General features: G+C 45.9%; 1 protein-coding gene across 18 annotated transcripts in view; it reads right to left on the reverse strand.

Moving 5' to 3' along the window:
• Positions 1-15,164, reverse strand: part of TBC1D22A (TBC1 domain family member 22A) — a 465,294-nt gene that overhangs the window by 322,403 nt on the left and 127,727 nt on the right. For all 18 annotated transcript variants that reach the window (XM_064283337.1, XM_064283338.1, XM_064283335.1 and 15 more), the window contains one exon: positions 1,345-1,415. In XM_064283337.1, the coding sequence (XP_064139407.1) occupies positions 1,345-1,415 (71 nt within the window). The remainder of the gene's footprint in view (positions 1-1,344; positions 1,416-15,164) is intronic.

Below are 15,164 nucleotides of genomic sequence, written 5' to 3' on the forward strand. Positions count from 1 at the left end.
TTGTTAATAAATAGAAAATTGTGATACAGGGTTTCACAGGTTTTTTAATCAAAACTTCTGACAATTTAATCTGAAAGGCACAGGACTTATCTTAGACGACACCTAAAAAACTGGATACTGATGCTCAAAGTAAGAAAACACAAAGCAGCTGCAGCAGGTCTCATCTTCATCGCAAGCGAGTATTTAATCAATAAATATCCACCGTTCAGAGCTACATCTGCGTTCAGGATTACAAGGTACTACGCTGCAAATTTATTAAGACTCATTAGCAAGAAAGAGTCTTTTAAATACTGAAAGTCAGGCTCAATTTAGAGTAAACACTTAGAGTTCCCTATTGACTTAATTCTAAAAATAATATTTAAAAAAAAAAAAAGGAAAAGAGAAGAAAGCTGCCGTAAACTACTCTGAAAATTTCCGTAGGGCCACACTGCCACCACGTACTTCCCATGGTAAGTCGGGTTAAGTACAAGAAGACGTGCTGATGGACGCCAGCCCCTACTCTCCCTCCCCAAGAAAGACTGGCAATATTAGTGCCAGGGCTGAGGACGCCCAGGCTCCACCCTCTATCACAGAAACACAAACAAAATTGTATTTTCTAACATCATTACTTCTAATGTTAAGAACCAAACCCACTGCTGTTGACTCGATTCTGACTCATAACGACCCTAGAGGAGAAAGTAGAACTGCCCCATGGGGTTTCCAAGGAGTGACAGGTGGATTTGAACTACTGGCCTTTTGGTTAGCAGCCCAGCTCTTAACCACTGTGACACCAGGGATTCTCTAATGTTAAAGAGAGGGGGGAAAAAAAACTACCTTGGTCAAACATATTTCCCAGTCATTGATTCCTCATGGTTGAAATAATTTTCTATGTTGGAAACTTTCTATGCTACAGGTTTGAAAATAAAGATTTAAAAAAGAATAAAATCAGAGAAAAAGAATACCTGCTGCTGTCGAGTCAATTCCAACTCATAGCAATCCTGTAATGCAGAGCAGAACTGCCCCATAGGGTTTCCAAGAAGCACCTGGTGGATTCGAACTGCCAACCTTTTGGTTAGTAGGCCAACACTTAACCATTATGCCACCAGGGTGGCAAAAAGGAATACAGCTGTCATAAATTATTACTTATCCTCATTTTCTGCCAGCCTTGTCAAACCAAGCTTGAAATTAAGCAAAGGCTGAAGAACATCATGGTAGCCAGAGCAAAGGCCCTTATCACTGTGCAGCAATGACAATGTACGTACATGTGTGGACTGTGACTAATGGGTCGTTCTTCAAGCTGGGTGATGGTGGCTCGTCCCAACCCAAGAAAGACCACACCAGGGAGCAGGCGTCAGAGACACTTACAGAGAGAAGCTTCCATGTGATTGGACGGACAGGCTTAGGGATCCCGGACCAGCTCAACTTCCGTAATTCCTCTGTTGATACAAAAAGGGACAAGGAAAAGCAGGGGTTACCAAGGGTGAGTAAACATCCCCCAGTGTGATTAGAGGGCAGGGAGCATGAAGGAGCTGAGAACACTTCAGATGCTGGCTGCTCTCAATATACAAGCAAAGTTAAGTTACTTACCACTGTATTCAATTTGTAAAGCTAAAACGTCACCTGTTGTGGATTGAATTGGGGCCCCCAAAAAGAAATGGGGAAGCCCTAACTCCTGTACCTGTAAATAGGATCCTGTTTGGAAATACGGGGCTTTCTTATCTGTTGATTAGGTCGTACAGAGTAGGGTGGGTCCTAAACCTACTCACTTCTGAGTGGTGCCTTATAAAAAGGACAAAATAGACAGCGACATCACACACACAGGGGAAGATGGACGCCAGGTGAGGATCCATCTACAAGCAAAGGACACCGAGGATCACCGGCAAACGCCAGGAGCTAGGAGAGGCCCACAGAGGGAATCAACACCCCCGAAACCCTGACTGGGGCTTTTAGCCTCCAGAACTGGGAGAAAATAAAGCTCCGTCCTTTAAAGCCACCCACTTGTGGGATTTTTATTATGGCAGCGCTGGGTAACTAAGATATTACCTGTTCACATTTAAATCTTAGAACATGCTTGTCAAATGCACCCCAAGTGTCCCTAGAGCCAGCCGGGGGCAGGTTAAGGCCCCATCACCTCCCTCCCTCCAGCAGTGGGTGCCCAGAGGACACCAGCTTCCTCCCAGCCCTCCCAAGGTCCCTCCTTCTCTCCCAGCTTCTCTCTCTTTCTTCCTTTCTCTCTCTCTCTCTCCTGCACACCTAATCCCCAGCTTCACCACCTAAGGACTTTCTTTCTTTCATCCTATCTCGCTCTCGCCAATTAACGTTTAAGAAGACCTAGATGTGCTGATTTTTCCAGTATGGGTTTTTCAAAGGAATTATTTTACAGAGATCAGCTCACCTTTATAGAGAGAGCATTAATTAAACACTTGGCCATACTGTACATACCAAAGGAGCCCTGGTGGCACAGTGGTTAAGCACTTGGCTGCTAACAGAAAGGTCAGTGGTTCGAACCCACCAGCCGCTCCATGGAAGAAAGATGTGGCAGTCTGCTTCCATGAAGATTACAGCCTCGGAAACCCTATGGGACAGTTCTACTCTGTCTTACACGGTCGCTCTGAGTCAGAATCGACTCAACAGCAATTGGTTTATACATACCAAGGACAATGAAGTCCTTTTACAAACACGTACTGGTGGGCAGTCATCAGAGGAGAGGGGACGGCCAGGGGCAGCCAGAGTCTGGGCCAGAAAGCACACAGCAGGGGACCTCGGGGTAAGGCTAAAAAAAAAAAAAAAGCCACTGCTGCCGAGTCCACTCTGACTCATAGTGACCCTAAGGGACTCTGGATTCTGTCTGACCCTCTGTGTCTTCTTATACGCACTGAAGGCTAGAGAACTCATTTCAGCTGGCAGGTTTATCAGCACTCACCCAATCTCACTGAAACTGAAGCAATTATTTCTTTCCTCTAAGTTAGGAATCTACCATTAGATTCTTCTCCCTACCGCTAGGGGCTAATGATTAATACCAGGAACAAAATAAATGATTAAAGAGAAGACTTGGGTAATATAATCAACAAAACACAAAGTCTTGACATCTCATCTTTTTCCAATTACTGAAGTCTCAGTAAAGTAAGGACGGAATAATCGGGCAACGCTACCGGCAACAGCCTGCATTCTGCGGCAACCTCAGAACCCGTCAGGCTGTCCCCAGGCCCCCAAGGACATCAGGAAAAGCAGGAACCCAATATCTGAACACCAATCGTGGACTGTTTACGAATCCTGTTCCCAGCGCCCCCGCCACTGCCAGGCTCTGGCTTTCTGGCTGCAGGTCATGAAGACAGCTGACAGAAATCTCAGCTGTTCTCTGGACCTGTCTCCTCATTGGAAGAGACTCACAAAAACGGAGTCTCGGATATACTGTATGAGACAAAGCGTTAACTCGGTTTAAGCTCTGGTGTTTAAAAAGAGCTTTCATATATCTTACTAGATCTTCAAAACAGTGTGTGCTAATCAGGGTTATGATCCCCATCGTGTGACTGAGAAAGGGTCCCAGAGAGGTGAAGTGATTTGGCCAAGGTCACACAGAACTGAGTGTGTGACCAAGTGGTGAACTTCAAACACCAAGGTCTTTAAACATGTTAGCGTCCGTAACTAAAAAAGGCTTCTTGTAACACAGATAAATTTCGATTATGAATACAGGCAAAAGGGTCCACAATAAAATCTTACCATATGAAAACACAACAGGATATTCAAAGAAAATATGCCCAAGTAGGATGTCGTTGAGGAACAAAAGGATGGTTTGACATTAGGAAGGCTTTCACCTTATCCGTACGCTCCACCGCCTTCTGTCCGTGTGCTGAACTGTGGTGGCTGCACGTTGCCGGGACGCTGGAAGCTAAGCCGCTGGTATCTGAACCAGCAGCAGGGTCACCCACAGTGGACAGGTTTCAGTAGCGCTTCCAGACAAAGACAGACTAGTAAGAAAGGCCTGCTGATCTACTTGCAAAAATCAGCCAATGAAATGGATCACAATAGAATACTGCCCCACAGACTGCTGGAAGATGGGGCCCCTAGATTGGAAGGCAATCAAAACACACAGTGGCAACGATGGACTCGAGCATACCACGACTGTAACAATGGTCCAGAACCAGGCAGAGTTTCGTTCTGATGTGCATGGGGCCGCCATGAATAGAAGTCAACTCAACAGAACTAACAACAACACTGATGTGCTGAATTAGACTGACGGGAAAACCACGTGGCCATCCTGACAGAGGTCAAGAAGGCAGGCGCAGGCTGTCACCCAGGGCCCATTTCCCCACTTCAAGAGCATCCCAGTTGTGCAAAGTGACCACATAGCCCCAAGTGAAGCCCGCCCCACCCGCTCCACTGGGGAGCCTGGTGGCTGGTGGCAAGCAAGCCAAGTCCCCATCAGTGACTGCCTCAACAGTGGGCCTGTGGTCCTCTGTCAGCCGCTGAGAATGGAGAGCAAACAGGCTGGGGGCTTCTGAAAAAACATCCTTTGCTCTTGGGCAACCTTTTGGAGGCAGCCCTCTCTTTCTTCCAGCCTGAGGGTGAAGCCACAGGGACACGCAGGCAGAACCATGAGCCAAACAGAAAACACACCTCTGAGTTAGGCAAGACAGCCAGACATAAGAAAAACACCCAGAAATCAACAGCTTCTCTCTACCAGCAAAAAAAAAAACAAATAGAAAGTGTTATACGCCTAAGCTTAGCAAGAAACGTACCATACTACATGAAGTAACCATGTGGTTTTACTTAAAGACATAAACAGAAGAAAACACCAACCTCATTGTCATTCCTTTAACAAGTATTTAATGAGTGCTTCATTGGGGCCAGGCACTACTAGGCTACCCATACCCACTGCCAATGAGTCAATTCCAACTCATAGCGACCCTACAGGACAGAACAGAACTGCCCCATAGGGTTTCCAAGAGGTGAATCAAGATCAAACTGCCGACCTTCGGGTTAGCAGCCAAGCGCTTAACCACTGCGCCACCAGGGCTCACTACTAGGCTAGGGGTGGGGAAGTACAAGAATAAACAATAACTTGTCCTTGTGCTTAGATAACCCACCACCTAGTCCAAAATCCAAAAAAAATAAAAAACCCAAACCCACTGCCATCAAGTTGGTTCCAACTCATAGCGACCCTATAGGTCAGGGTAGAGCTGTCCCATGGGGTTTCCAAGGCTGTAAATCTTTGTGGAAGCAGACTGCCACATCTTTCTTCTGTAGGGCGGCTAGCGGGTTTGAACCACCAACCTTTCAGTTAGCAGCCAAGTGCTTTACCACTGTGCCACCAGGGCTCACCACCTAGTCCAAGGACCCAGTAAATGGAAAATTACAACTGGACGAAGTGCTGGGATGAAGAGGTAAGGGATGCTGTGAAACGGACAACAGGGATTTCACCTAGTTAGGAGGTCAGGGAAGGAGTCCTTGAGGCAACGACCACTGAGATCAGATCTAAGGATGAGGAGAAACTGAGTGAAGAAGGCGGCGGGAAGGGGAGTTTTCCAAGGCCAGGGAACAGCTCATGTAAAGCCCCATTAAGAGAGGAAGTGTGACACGGTTTAAGAAACCAAGAGAAGCTGCCATGTGGCTAGTGCAACATCTCTCAGAGGGTCCAAATGCCATTTGGGGCAGAACAACTCTTCACAGTGCGGGCCCACACCACGTATGGGAACACATTTCCCATACATGCCCCCCCATGCAATAATGTCTCCTGGCATTGTGATAAGACCATCACTATACATTTCCAAACACCCCCTGGAGAGGCTGTAACACAGCCATTGACAAGCACCTGGCTGAAGTGCTGAGAGCAGAGAGGAACAGGATGCCAGTTCAGGCCAGAGGGACAGGACCACCAGCAGGGTCTTGTAGGCCACGTTAAGAACTCTGCACTTCATCTAAGAACCAGGGAAGCCATGGAAGGGTTCTGGCAAGACTGTGTGAAGGAAGGACTGGAGGGGCCAAGAAGTAGGTACAAGGAGATCACGTCCTGGGATACTCACGTAGCCCAGTAAAGAGGGGATGGTGCCTAGGGTGGACAGCGTGAAGGAAGGACTAGAAGGGCCAGAAGTAGGTACAAGGAGATCACGTCCTGGGATACTCACGTAGCCCAGTAAAGAGGGGATGGTGCCTAGGGTGGACAGCGTGAAGGAAGGACTGGAAGGGCCAGAAGTAGGTACAAAGACAGAACGTCCTGGGATACTCAGGTAGCCCAGTGAAGAGGTGATGGTGCCTAGGGTGGACAGTGTGAAGGAAGGACTGGAAGGGCTAGAAGTAGGTACAAGGAGATCACGTCCTGGGATATTCACGTAGCCCAGTAAAGAGGGGATGGTGCCTAGGGTGGACAGCGTGAAGGCAGGACTGGAGGAGCCACAAGTAGGTACAAAGAGATAATGTCCTGGGATACTCAGGTAGCCCAGTGAAGAGGTGATGGTGCCTAGGGTTGACAGTGTGAAGGAAGGACTGGAAGGGCTAGAAGTAGGTACAAGGAGATCACGTCCTGGGATACTCACGTAGCCCAGTAAAGAGGGGACAGTGCCTAGGGTTGAAAGCATGAAGGAAGGACTAGAAGGGCCAGAAGTAGGTACAAGGAGATCACGTCCTGGGATACTCACGTAGCCCAGTAAAGAGGGGATGGTGCCTAGGGTGGACAGCGTGAAGGCAGGACTGGAGGAGCCGGAAGTAGGTAAAAAAAAAAAAAAAAAGACAGAACGTCCTGGGATACTCTGGTAGCCCAGTGAAGAGATGATGGTGCCTAGGGTGGACAGTGTGAAGGAAGAACTGGAGGGGCCAGAAGTAGGTACAAGGAGATCACGTCCTGGGATACTCACGTAGTCCAGTGAAGAGGTGGTGGTACCTAAGGGGGACAATGCAATAGGAAGAAGAGCAATGACCAGAGAGATGTTTAAGAGATAAAAGCAAGAAGATAAACACAATATATTCCTGGATCTAAGATTGAAAATTACAATGCTGTCAACTATCACTTAAAAAAAAAATTCTCTAAGTTCAATGCAAAGCCAATCAATATCCAGTGGGATATACTGTATGTGTTTTGAAACTAAGTTGGTCCTAAGTTCACCTGGAAGAGGAAACGCATAAAGACAGCCAATAAAATTTTCAAAAAGAATAATGAGAAGGCTCTTGCATTAACAGATAAGAAAATACATAACAGAGCTTCTGTAATTAAGACAATGGGGTACTGAGAGCAAGACAGAGGCAAAGAGGTCAGTGAAACGGAGTAAGTGGTTCAACATCAAACCTACATACATATGAGAATTTAATTACGATAAAAACAGCATTTCAAATCACTGGGCTAGTCGATCAATGACTTTCGTACAATATGCTATTTTTTAAAAGGAATTTAGGCCATGTATCTCACCATATAAAAATTAATTTCCAGATGAATTAAAGGATCTAAGGATCTAAATTGTGTGTGTAAAGATAAAAAAAACACTGGAAAAAAATACAGGAGAATATTTGACTATCTTCAGGTGGGGGAAGGGACTTCCTAAGCAAGATACAAATCTTAGAATTATAGATAAAAATATCAATAAATTGACTATATAAAAGTTTGAAATGACCATACAGTAAAAGAAACCAAAATGTTAAAAACACAGATTATACACTTGAAAAACACATGGAACACATAATATAAAAAGGCTCATATCACTAATATATAAAGAGCAAAAAAGGGCAAACAACCTACAAAAAAACGAAAAATTCACAGAAGAGGAAATACAAATGGCTAGGAAAAGATGCTCATCCTCAATCATGACCAAAGAACGACACATTAAAACAGGAAATGTGTCACAAATCGGTTGGGTAAAATTTGAAATGAATGATATATCCAATATTGGTAAGCCTTTAGGGAAATTGCCACTCTTACAATTTGGTAGGAGTGTGTACCGGCATAATATTTTTGTTGGTCAAATTTTAAAAGTACACAACCTTGAGGCAACAATTTCACTTTCAGCAACCTATTCTATAACAACATTTCTAAAAGTATGCAAGGATTATGTACAAGAACGTTCATTTGAGTACTGCCATGTTAATAAAAATTAGAAATAACTAAAATGTCCACTAATAGGAAGATAATTAAAAACATTTTTATAACCGTATGATGGCATACAATATTGCCACAAAAAAAAAAAAACACATATTTCTGTGGATATGAAATATATTTATCTAAATTATTAAGTAAGCAGAGAACAATTTTAAAAAACTACATATGTATCAATTATATCTGAAAGCACAGCTAGACTCTGGGGGGGTGGTTCAGAGAATGGAGTCAAGGGTCATGGAAGACTTACTCTTCATTGTATACCCCACTGTGTCTCGATGAAGCCACAAAGTTCCTGCGGCTTCATCTCCAACTCTTCGAATTCCATCCGTCCTTCCAGGCCCACTCAAGTCCTCCCAGATCTAAGAAGCCTTCCTGACATCTCTGGTTCCCACTCACTTCCCTCTCCTCTGAGCTACAACAGCACATGGAACTGACCCCACCAAACAACAGCCTTCAGGGATGTGTCATGAGCATTGACTTCACCTCCAGAGTGGTTTATAAGCTTCTTTGGGTCAGGTTCCATGACTCTACTTCCTGCCTGTCCTGACACAGTGCCTCACGTCACACAGCAGTGAACTGTCTGAAGAGAAAAAAGCCATTTCTCTACCTTTCGTGAAGTATATATTGAAAACTTTTACCTATCTTTTTTTTTAACTTTGTTTGTAGTTTTATTGATTTGTAGAGCTTTTTTATATATTCTGAGGTATGAGTCTATATTTTCAGACTTGTGTCTGTAATTTTAAGGTTTTCTGTTTCTTCTTGTGCCAAGTTTGTTAAGTTGTATCTCTCAAAAAATATGTCCATGCAGACCCCAAATTCTCATAAACAGACCAGACTTAATGGTCTGACTGAGACTAGAGGAATCCTGGCGGTCATGGTCCCCAAACCTTCTGTTGGCCCAGGACAGGAACCATTCCCGAAGACAACTCATCAGACATGAAAGGGACTGGACAATGGGTTGGAGAAAGATGCTGATGAGGAGTGAGCTACTTGTATCAGGTGGACACTTGAGACTGTGGTGGCATCTCCTGTCTGGAGGGGAGATAGGAGGGTAGAGAGTGTTAGAAACTGACAAAACCGTCACGAAAGGAGAGACCGGAAGGAGGGAGCGGGCTGACTCTTTAGGGGGAGAGTAAATGGGAGTATGTAGTAAGGTGTATATAAGCTTATATGTGGCAGACTGACTTGATTTGTAAACTTTCACTTAAAGCAAAATAAAAATTATTTAAAAAAAAAAAAGTCCATTCCACATGTTTTCAAATTTATCGGCATTAAGTTATATATAATGTCACCTTATTATATATCTCTTTATTATCTTTTTAACTATATATTTTTTATTCCTATGCCAACCAAATTTCTATCTCACTTCTGCTCTCTTTCTCACAGGAAGCGATGTATCTTTGGACATCTAACTCAGTACTTCCTGTTTGCCATCAAGTCAATTTTGACTCATAGGGACTCTACGTGACACAGTGGAGCTGCCCCATAAGGTTGTTAGGCTGTGAAGTAGATCACCAGGTCCTTCCCCCGCAGAGCAACTGGGTGGGTTCCAACTGCCAACCTTCTCATTAGCAGCCAAGCACTTCACTGTCGTACCACCGGGGCTTCTTCCCTTACTGTCTGTAGGATCTCTAATGATGCCTCTTTCATTTCCGATTTGATTAATTTCTGTCTTCTCTCTTTTTTTTCTTCCCCTGTTGATCAATCTAACTAGATGCTTTTTAATTGATCTTTCCAAAGAACTAATTTGAGATTTTGTTGATTTTTGTTCTTGTCTGTTCATTTTTCATTTTATTGATTTCAACCCTTATTATGTTATTTTATTGATTTCCACCCTTATTTATGTTATTTCCCTTCTATTACTTGGTTTTGGTTCGTGTCTTAAGGTAGAAGCTTAAATCACTGATTTGAAACCTTTCTTCTTTTCAAATACAGGTATGTAAAGGTACAAATTTTTCTCCAAGCATTGTTTTGGTACCATCACACAGATTTGGATATGTTCTGTCATTATCATTCAGCTCAAATTATTTTCTATCGAATTTTTCTTGTGATTTCTTTGATCCATAGGCTATTTTGATGTCTGCTGATAAATTTCTAAATATCTGAGAAATTTCTGGGCATCTTACTCTTACCGGTTTCTAATTTAAAGCATTTGGTCAGATGAACTTGGTATTATTTCAATCCTTTGATATTTACTAAGACTTGTTTCATGGCCCAGCATATGGTTTATCTTGGGGAACGTGCCTTGAAAAGGATATGTATTCTTCAGTTGGTAAATGTGGTAGTTTATAAGTCAATTGGATCCAGGTGGTTGCTACTGTTACTAGAATCTTCCATATCTTTACGGATTATTTAAATTTAGCTGCTCTATCGATCGCTGAAAGGAGCGTTAAAACGTCAGCCTACGACTGCGAACTTGTCAGTTTCTCCCTTTACTTCTGTCCGTGATTGCTTCACGTATTTGAAGTTGCGTTACTAGGTGCACACGCATTTAGGAATGATACACCTACTTAATAAATTGATCCTTCTATCCTTATGAAACATTCCTCTTTGTCTTTAATAAAACTCTTTCTCTTGAAGTCTGCATTTTTATTACAAGCAAATCGTTTTCTTATGAATAGAATTCGCATGGTCTATCTTTTTCTATCTTTTTACTTTCAGCTGCCTGAGTCATTACATTTAATGCATGTTTTTGGCTTTCCTTTCAGCTTTCTGTCCCTGTATTTCTTAAGAGTCAGAATGTACAATCGCCTGTGCTCTAAGTGAGAAAACTCAGGTATAAGAAAAGCATAATCAGAGAATGAATGAGAAATAAACAACATTTCTTTCTTCTACAACAGTGGATTTGCTCTCTGAAAAAATAACTTCTTGAAATGTTTTCATGGAAACAACATCAGTATCACAGTTTCATGCTAATATGCCCTGTGGAGGCTTTCCTACTCAATAGAACTCCCACATGGGAAACTTCCACAGGGGACACTCTAGGACCAAAGAACACCAAGAGGGAACACAGGGTAGAGGAGCAAACGCTGGCTGTGGGCTCAACAGGCCTGGCTTCAAGTTCCCGCTTGGCCAACAAGTGTCTGGTTTTGGAGAGCCCACTTCATCTGTGCAGGGCTTTGTTTCTGCCGCTGCAGCACTGGACAAATAAAAACACCTGCCTCGCTTACCTCACAGAATTTCCACAAGGAACAAAACGACGATAGGTGTGAATGCATTTGTCAACTGTGACACGCCACACAAATGCAACAGCCTGCCTCGCTGACGCGTACAGCTGCAGTCATTCAGCACACTCTGTGAACCCAAACCATGAGGCAACTGGGACTCATACCGTCTAACTGGATGTAAAATACCACATCTGAGACTGAATCAGAAGCCTGTCATGGAACAATGTACGCACAGAGCTCATAATTACAGGCATCTTTTTTCCTGAAAAAGCAGGAATAACAGAAAAACCAACCCATAATTTAAGCAATTTTTTTTCCTAATACTCATCTCTTTGTAACTGGTTTTAATTCTGATTTAACTTTTGTAGCAATAAAATCTGAAAGAAACCCAGGAAAAAAAGAAGTGCACGCACATCGTTAGCACCTAGGCTTATCTGTGCATCCAAACTACAGCTGACACCACCTGCACAAGCAGGGTCTGCAGATAAACGTACTTCTTGTTAAAGAACACCGTCCAGGAGAGACTTACACATCGGCTCCACGTGACCAGCATTAATTGGGCACCTCCTCTGCGTAAACTCTTCGCCTCCTCCGAGCGCATCCTTACAGGCTTGTTTCATTGACCACTGCTGGATGCTGACCATGGGCAAGGCACTGAGCTGGCCTCGGAGGGCACAAAGCTGGATGAGACCCAGTTCCTATCCTCAAAGGGCTCAGCACCAAGCAGGACAGAGAAGTCCAACAGGTGTGATCGAGGGTCACCAGGTTCTATGAGAGAAAGGTGTACGGGGGACACCAGGGTGAACGTGGTCTCTTTTCTCAGTAAGAGAGACATCAGGAAAGACGCCCAGAGAGGGGCCTCGTGAGAGGCGTCCTGAAGCCGAGTCAGGGTTCCCACTGCCAGCTGCCACGGAGTCGGCTCTGAGTCACAGCTGCCCACGTGGGTCAGAGCAGAGCTGTGCTCCGCAGGGTTTTCAATGCCTTACTACCTGGAGGTGGGTCACCAGGCCTTTCTTCTGAGGTGCCTCCGGATGGATTTGAACCGCCAACCTGTCAGGTACCATGACTGGATTTGGGTTTCGGTGAGAACAAACATCAGTCTTTGGGCCGAATGTCTCAAAGGTTGCTGAGTGATCCGTGAGTCGCAAGAACAGTATGGGGACCGTTTCTATACGCGAGGCTCACGTTGCTGTTGTTAGCTGCTGCTGAGTCAGCCCTGACTCGTGGCAACCCCACACGTAACAGAACGGAATGCTGCCCATTTCTGCGTCACCGTCACGATACATCAGACTGTTGTGATCCGTAAAGTTTTCACTGGCCGAGTTCCGAAAGCAGATTTTCAGGCCTTCCTCCCTAGTCCATCTTAGTCTGGAGGCTCTGTCAAAACCTGTTCAGCATCACGGCAACAGGCAAGCCTCCACTGGCAGACAGATGGTGGTCGCAATGGCCAGGAATCGAACCTGGGTGTCCCGCATGGAAGGCGAGAATTCTACCACTGAACCATCCCTGCCCCCTTGCAAGGCTCATAAACCCCTTGCCATCAAATCAATTCCAACTCATAGCAATGCTACAGGACATAGCAGAACTGCCCCATAGGGTTTCCAAGGAGCAGCTGGTGGATTCAAACTGCCAACCTTTTGGTTAGCAGCCAACTTCTTAACCTCTATGCCACAAAGGCTCCACGAGGCTCATAGTGACAGGCAAATGGCAGAACCAAAACTGGCACCCAGGCCTGATGAACCCCAAGGACCACGTGCATCAATCATTCATTCATTCCGTCAGTCACTCCACATTCAATGAAGGTGAATCGACCTGGCCCTGTGCTGGAAGGGAGGCAGGAGTGAGCCAGGCTGGGGCTGCCCATAGTGCCCCCTGTGGAGCACCCAGGGCACACCATGAGGGCCCACAAGGGGAACAGCAGGTCACACCTACCCCACCAACTCCCACCACCCTCCAGCTTCCAAAAGGGAATGACTAACCCTGAGGACAGGCTGCTTTTCTTCTCAGGGGAAACATGGAGATACGGGAAACTCATGAACACTTACCGTGGTCCTTTTCAGGTAGATAGCGAGCCCTGGTGCTATGTACCAGCGTGTTTACATGCAAGCCCAATAAGTCGGTTTACTGTTTTCCTCTTGGGACTTTGGCAAATGTGAACAAGGCCTACTCCCTCAGATACAGCCAGGAAGGAAACTGCTTTTCCTCGGTCACGTGACAGAGTTAAGTGATCCTTCTGAAGGTGTTTCTGCAGGACCCTGGGGCCCAAATCACACAAGGGATGTGGTGCTAGTGCAGCTCCAGACTGCAGGGGCCTGGCTGGCTGTGGGGCTGGAGGACGAGGAGATGAGAGGGAAGAGGCTCAGTTGCCTGGCAGCTTCTTGGAACAGTTATGGGATTCTAAGCTTGATGACCCCTAATTGCTATAATTAACATAATAAAGTTTTCCAAAATAACTTCTCTGGCTTTATCTTTATCCGAAGGAATTTTCCTCCCAGCAGCTTCTGGCAAACAGGAAGCCATGTGCATTCCAAGACTTCGGAAGTAGCTGAAATGGCTCAAGGGACACTGTGCAGAGCCAGGTACCAGCTGAGCCCAGGGAGAAGGGGGAGGGCATGGAGGGCAGCCTGCTACCTGGCCAGGTAGAGGCAACAAGACGAGAGTTCAGTATATTCTGGATGCTGGGCCAGCACAGGCCTCGCAGGGGAGGCCACGTCTGAACCCTGACAGGTGAGGGGATGTCCAGCAGGCAGGCAGCAAAAGGAGGAACAGGCATTTTTGATGGGGGAACATCTGAGCAAAGCCACAAGGTGGGAAGCAGCTGGAGCCAGCTAAGGAGCGGGGGAAGAGAAAGCTGGAGAGACCCAGGCAGGCACAGAAGGAGGTTTCTGGATACAGAGATGCTTTATTTTGTACAAAATTATGTAACATCATTCCTTTGGCTTTCAATACATTTTTTAAAACTCAATTCAGGGCACTAACTGAGTCCCAATTAGGGCACTACTATCACAGTGAAGTGCCAACACAGAGCAGGTTACATACTGCAAATGCGAGCTGCTGAGATACCTGACACATCAGGCTACATGGGACAACCAGAGCCCAGCCCAGGAGGAACTGGGTCGCAGGAAGCGGTGGCCACTTGTTCGAGGGCCCCCAGCCCGCTGGGAGTCGGGAGGCATCACCCACGTTATCACTGATGATGCTGGGGCGGGAGTGACCTTTCAGATACAGCACTGATCTGCACTCCATGTCTCCTTCCCATTTTCTCCACCTGGAAAACCCCTACTTGTCTTACAGATGTCACTCCCTTGAGCCCTTCCAGCTCCCTGCTGCTCTGGAGGGCCTCACTTCTAACCCCACACCTGCGGCTCTGTGGACCTGGGCTCCTTGAGGCAGGGCTCAGGCTCCTTCCTCCAGGTTCTAATGGAGGAAAGCTAGTGAGAGTCACTCCTACTCCCTGAGGGGCTGTGGCCTCTTAGGGAGCCGCACATCCACACTTGCACTGCCACAGAACACAGAGTCACTCCTGCTCCCCGAGGGGCTGTGGCCTCCAGGGGACATGCCACAAAACACAGCAGAGCAGGAGAAGAAATGCAGCAAAATGACTTGGAAACCCAAAGTCTAGAACCATTCTCTCTTCAGGCAGAATTTCAAAAACACACAAACCCAGGAACAAGGGAGCCACTGCCTGGAGGCACCAGCAGCGGTCATCCTCCTGCCTTCCGGGCAGACAAAGCCAAGATCCCCATTGAACAAAGCTGGACGTTTGGCCTCACAGCAGCACCACCAGCACTCGGGCCACTGCCCTTCACTGCCAGATCCACCACCCCACCCCACCTCTACTTCCCTAAACTACCACCACCACCAGTACCACCCCCAACACACGGCCCCTTTCCTGTCTTCAAACAAGTAACACTGAAAGTGCCCCTCTTGCTGGC

The sequence above is a fragment of the Loxodonta africana genome, chromosome 4 (genome assembly GCF_030014295.1).
Source record: "Loxodonta africana isolate mLoxAfr1 chromosome 4, mLoxAfr1.hap2, whole genome shotgun sequence".
In the NCBI taxonomy this organism is placed as follows: domain Eukaryota; kingdom Metazoa; phylum Chordata; class Mammalia; order Proboscidea; family Elephantidae; genus Loxodonta; species Loxodonta africana.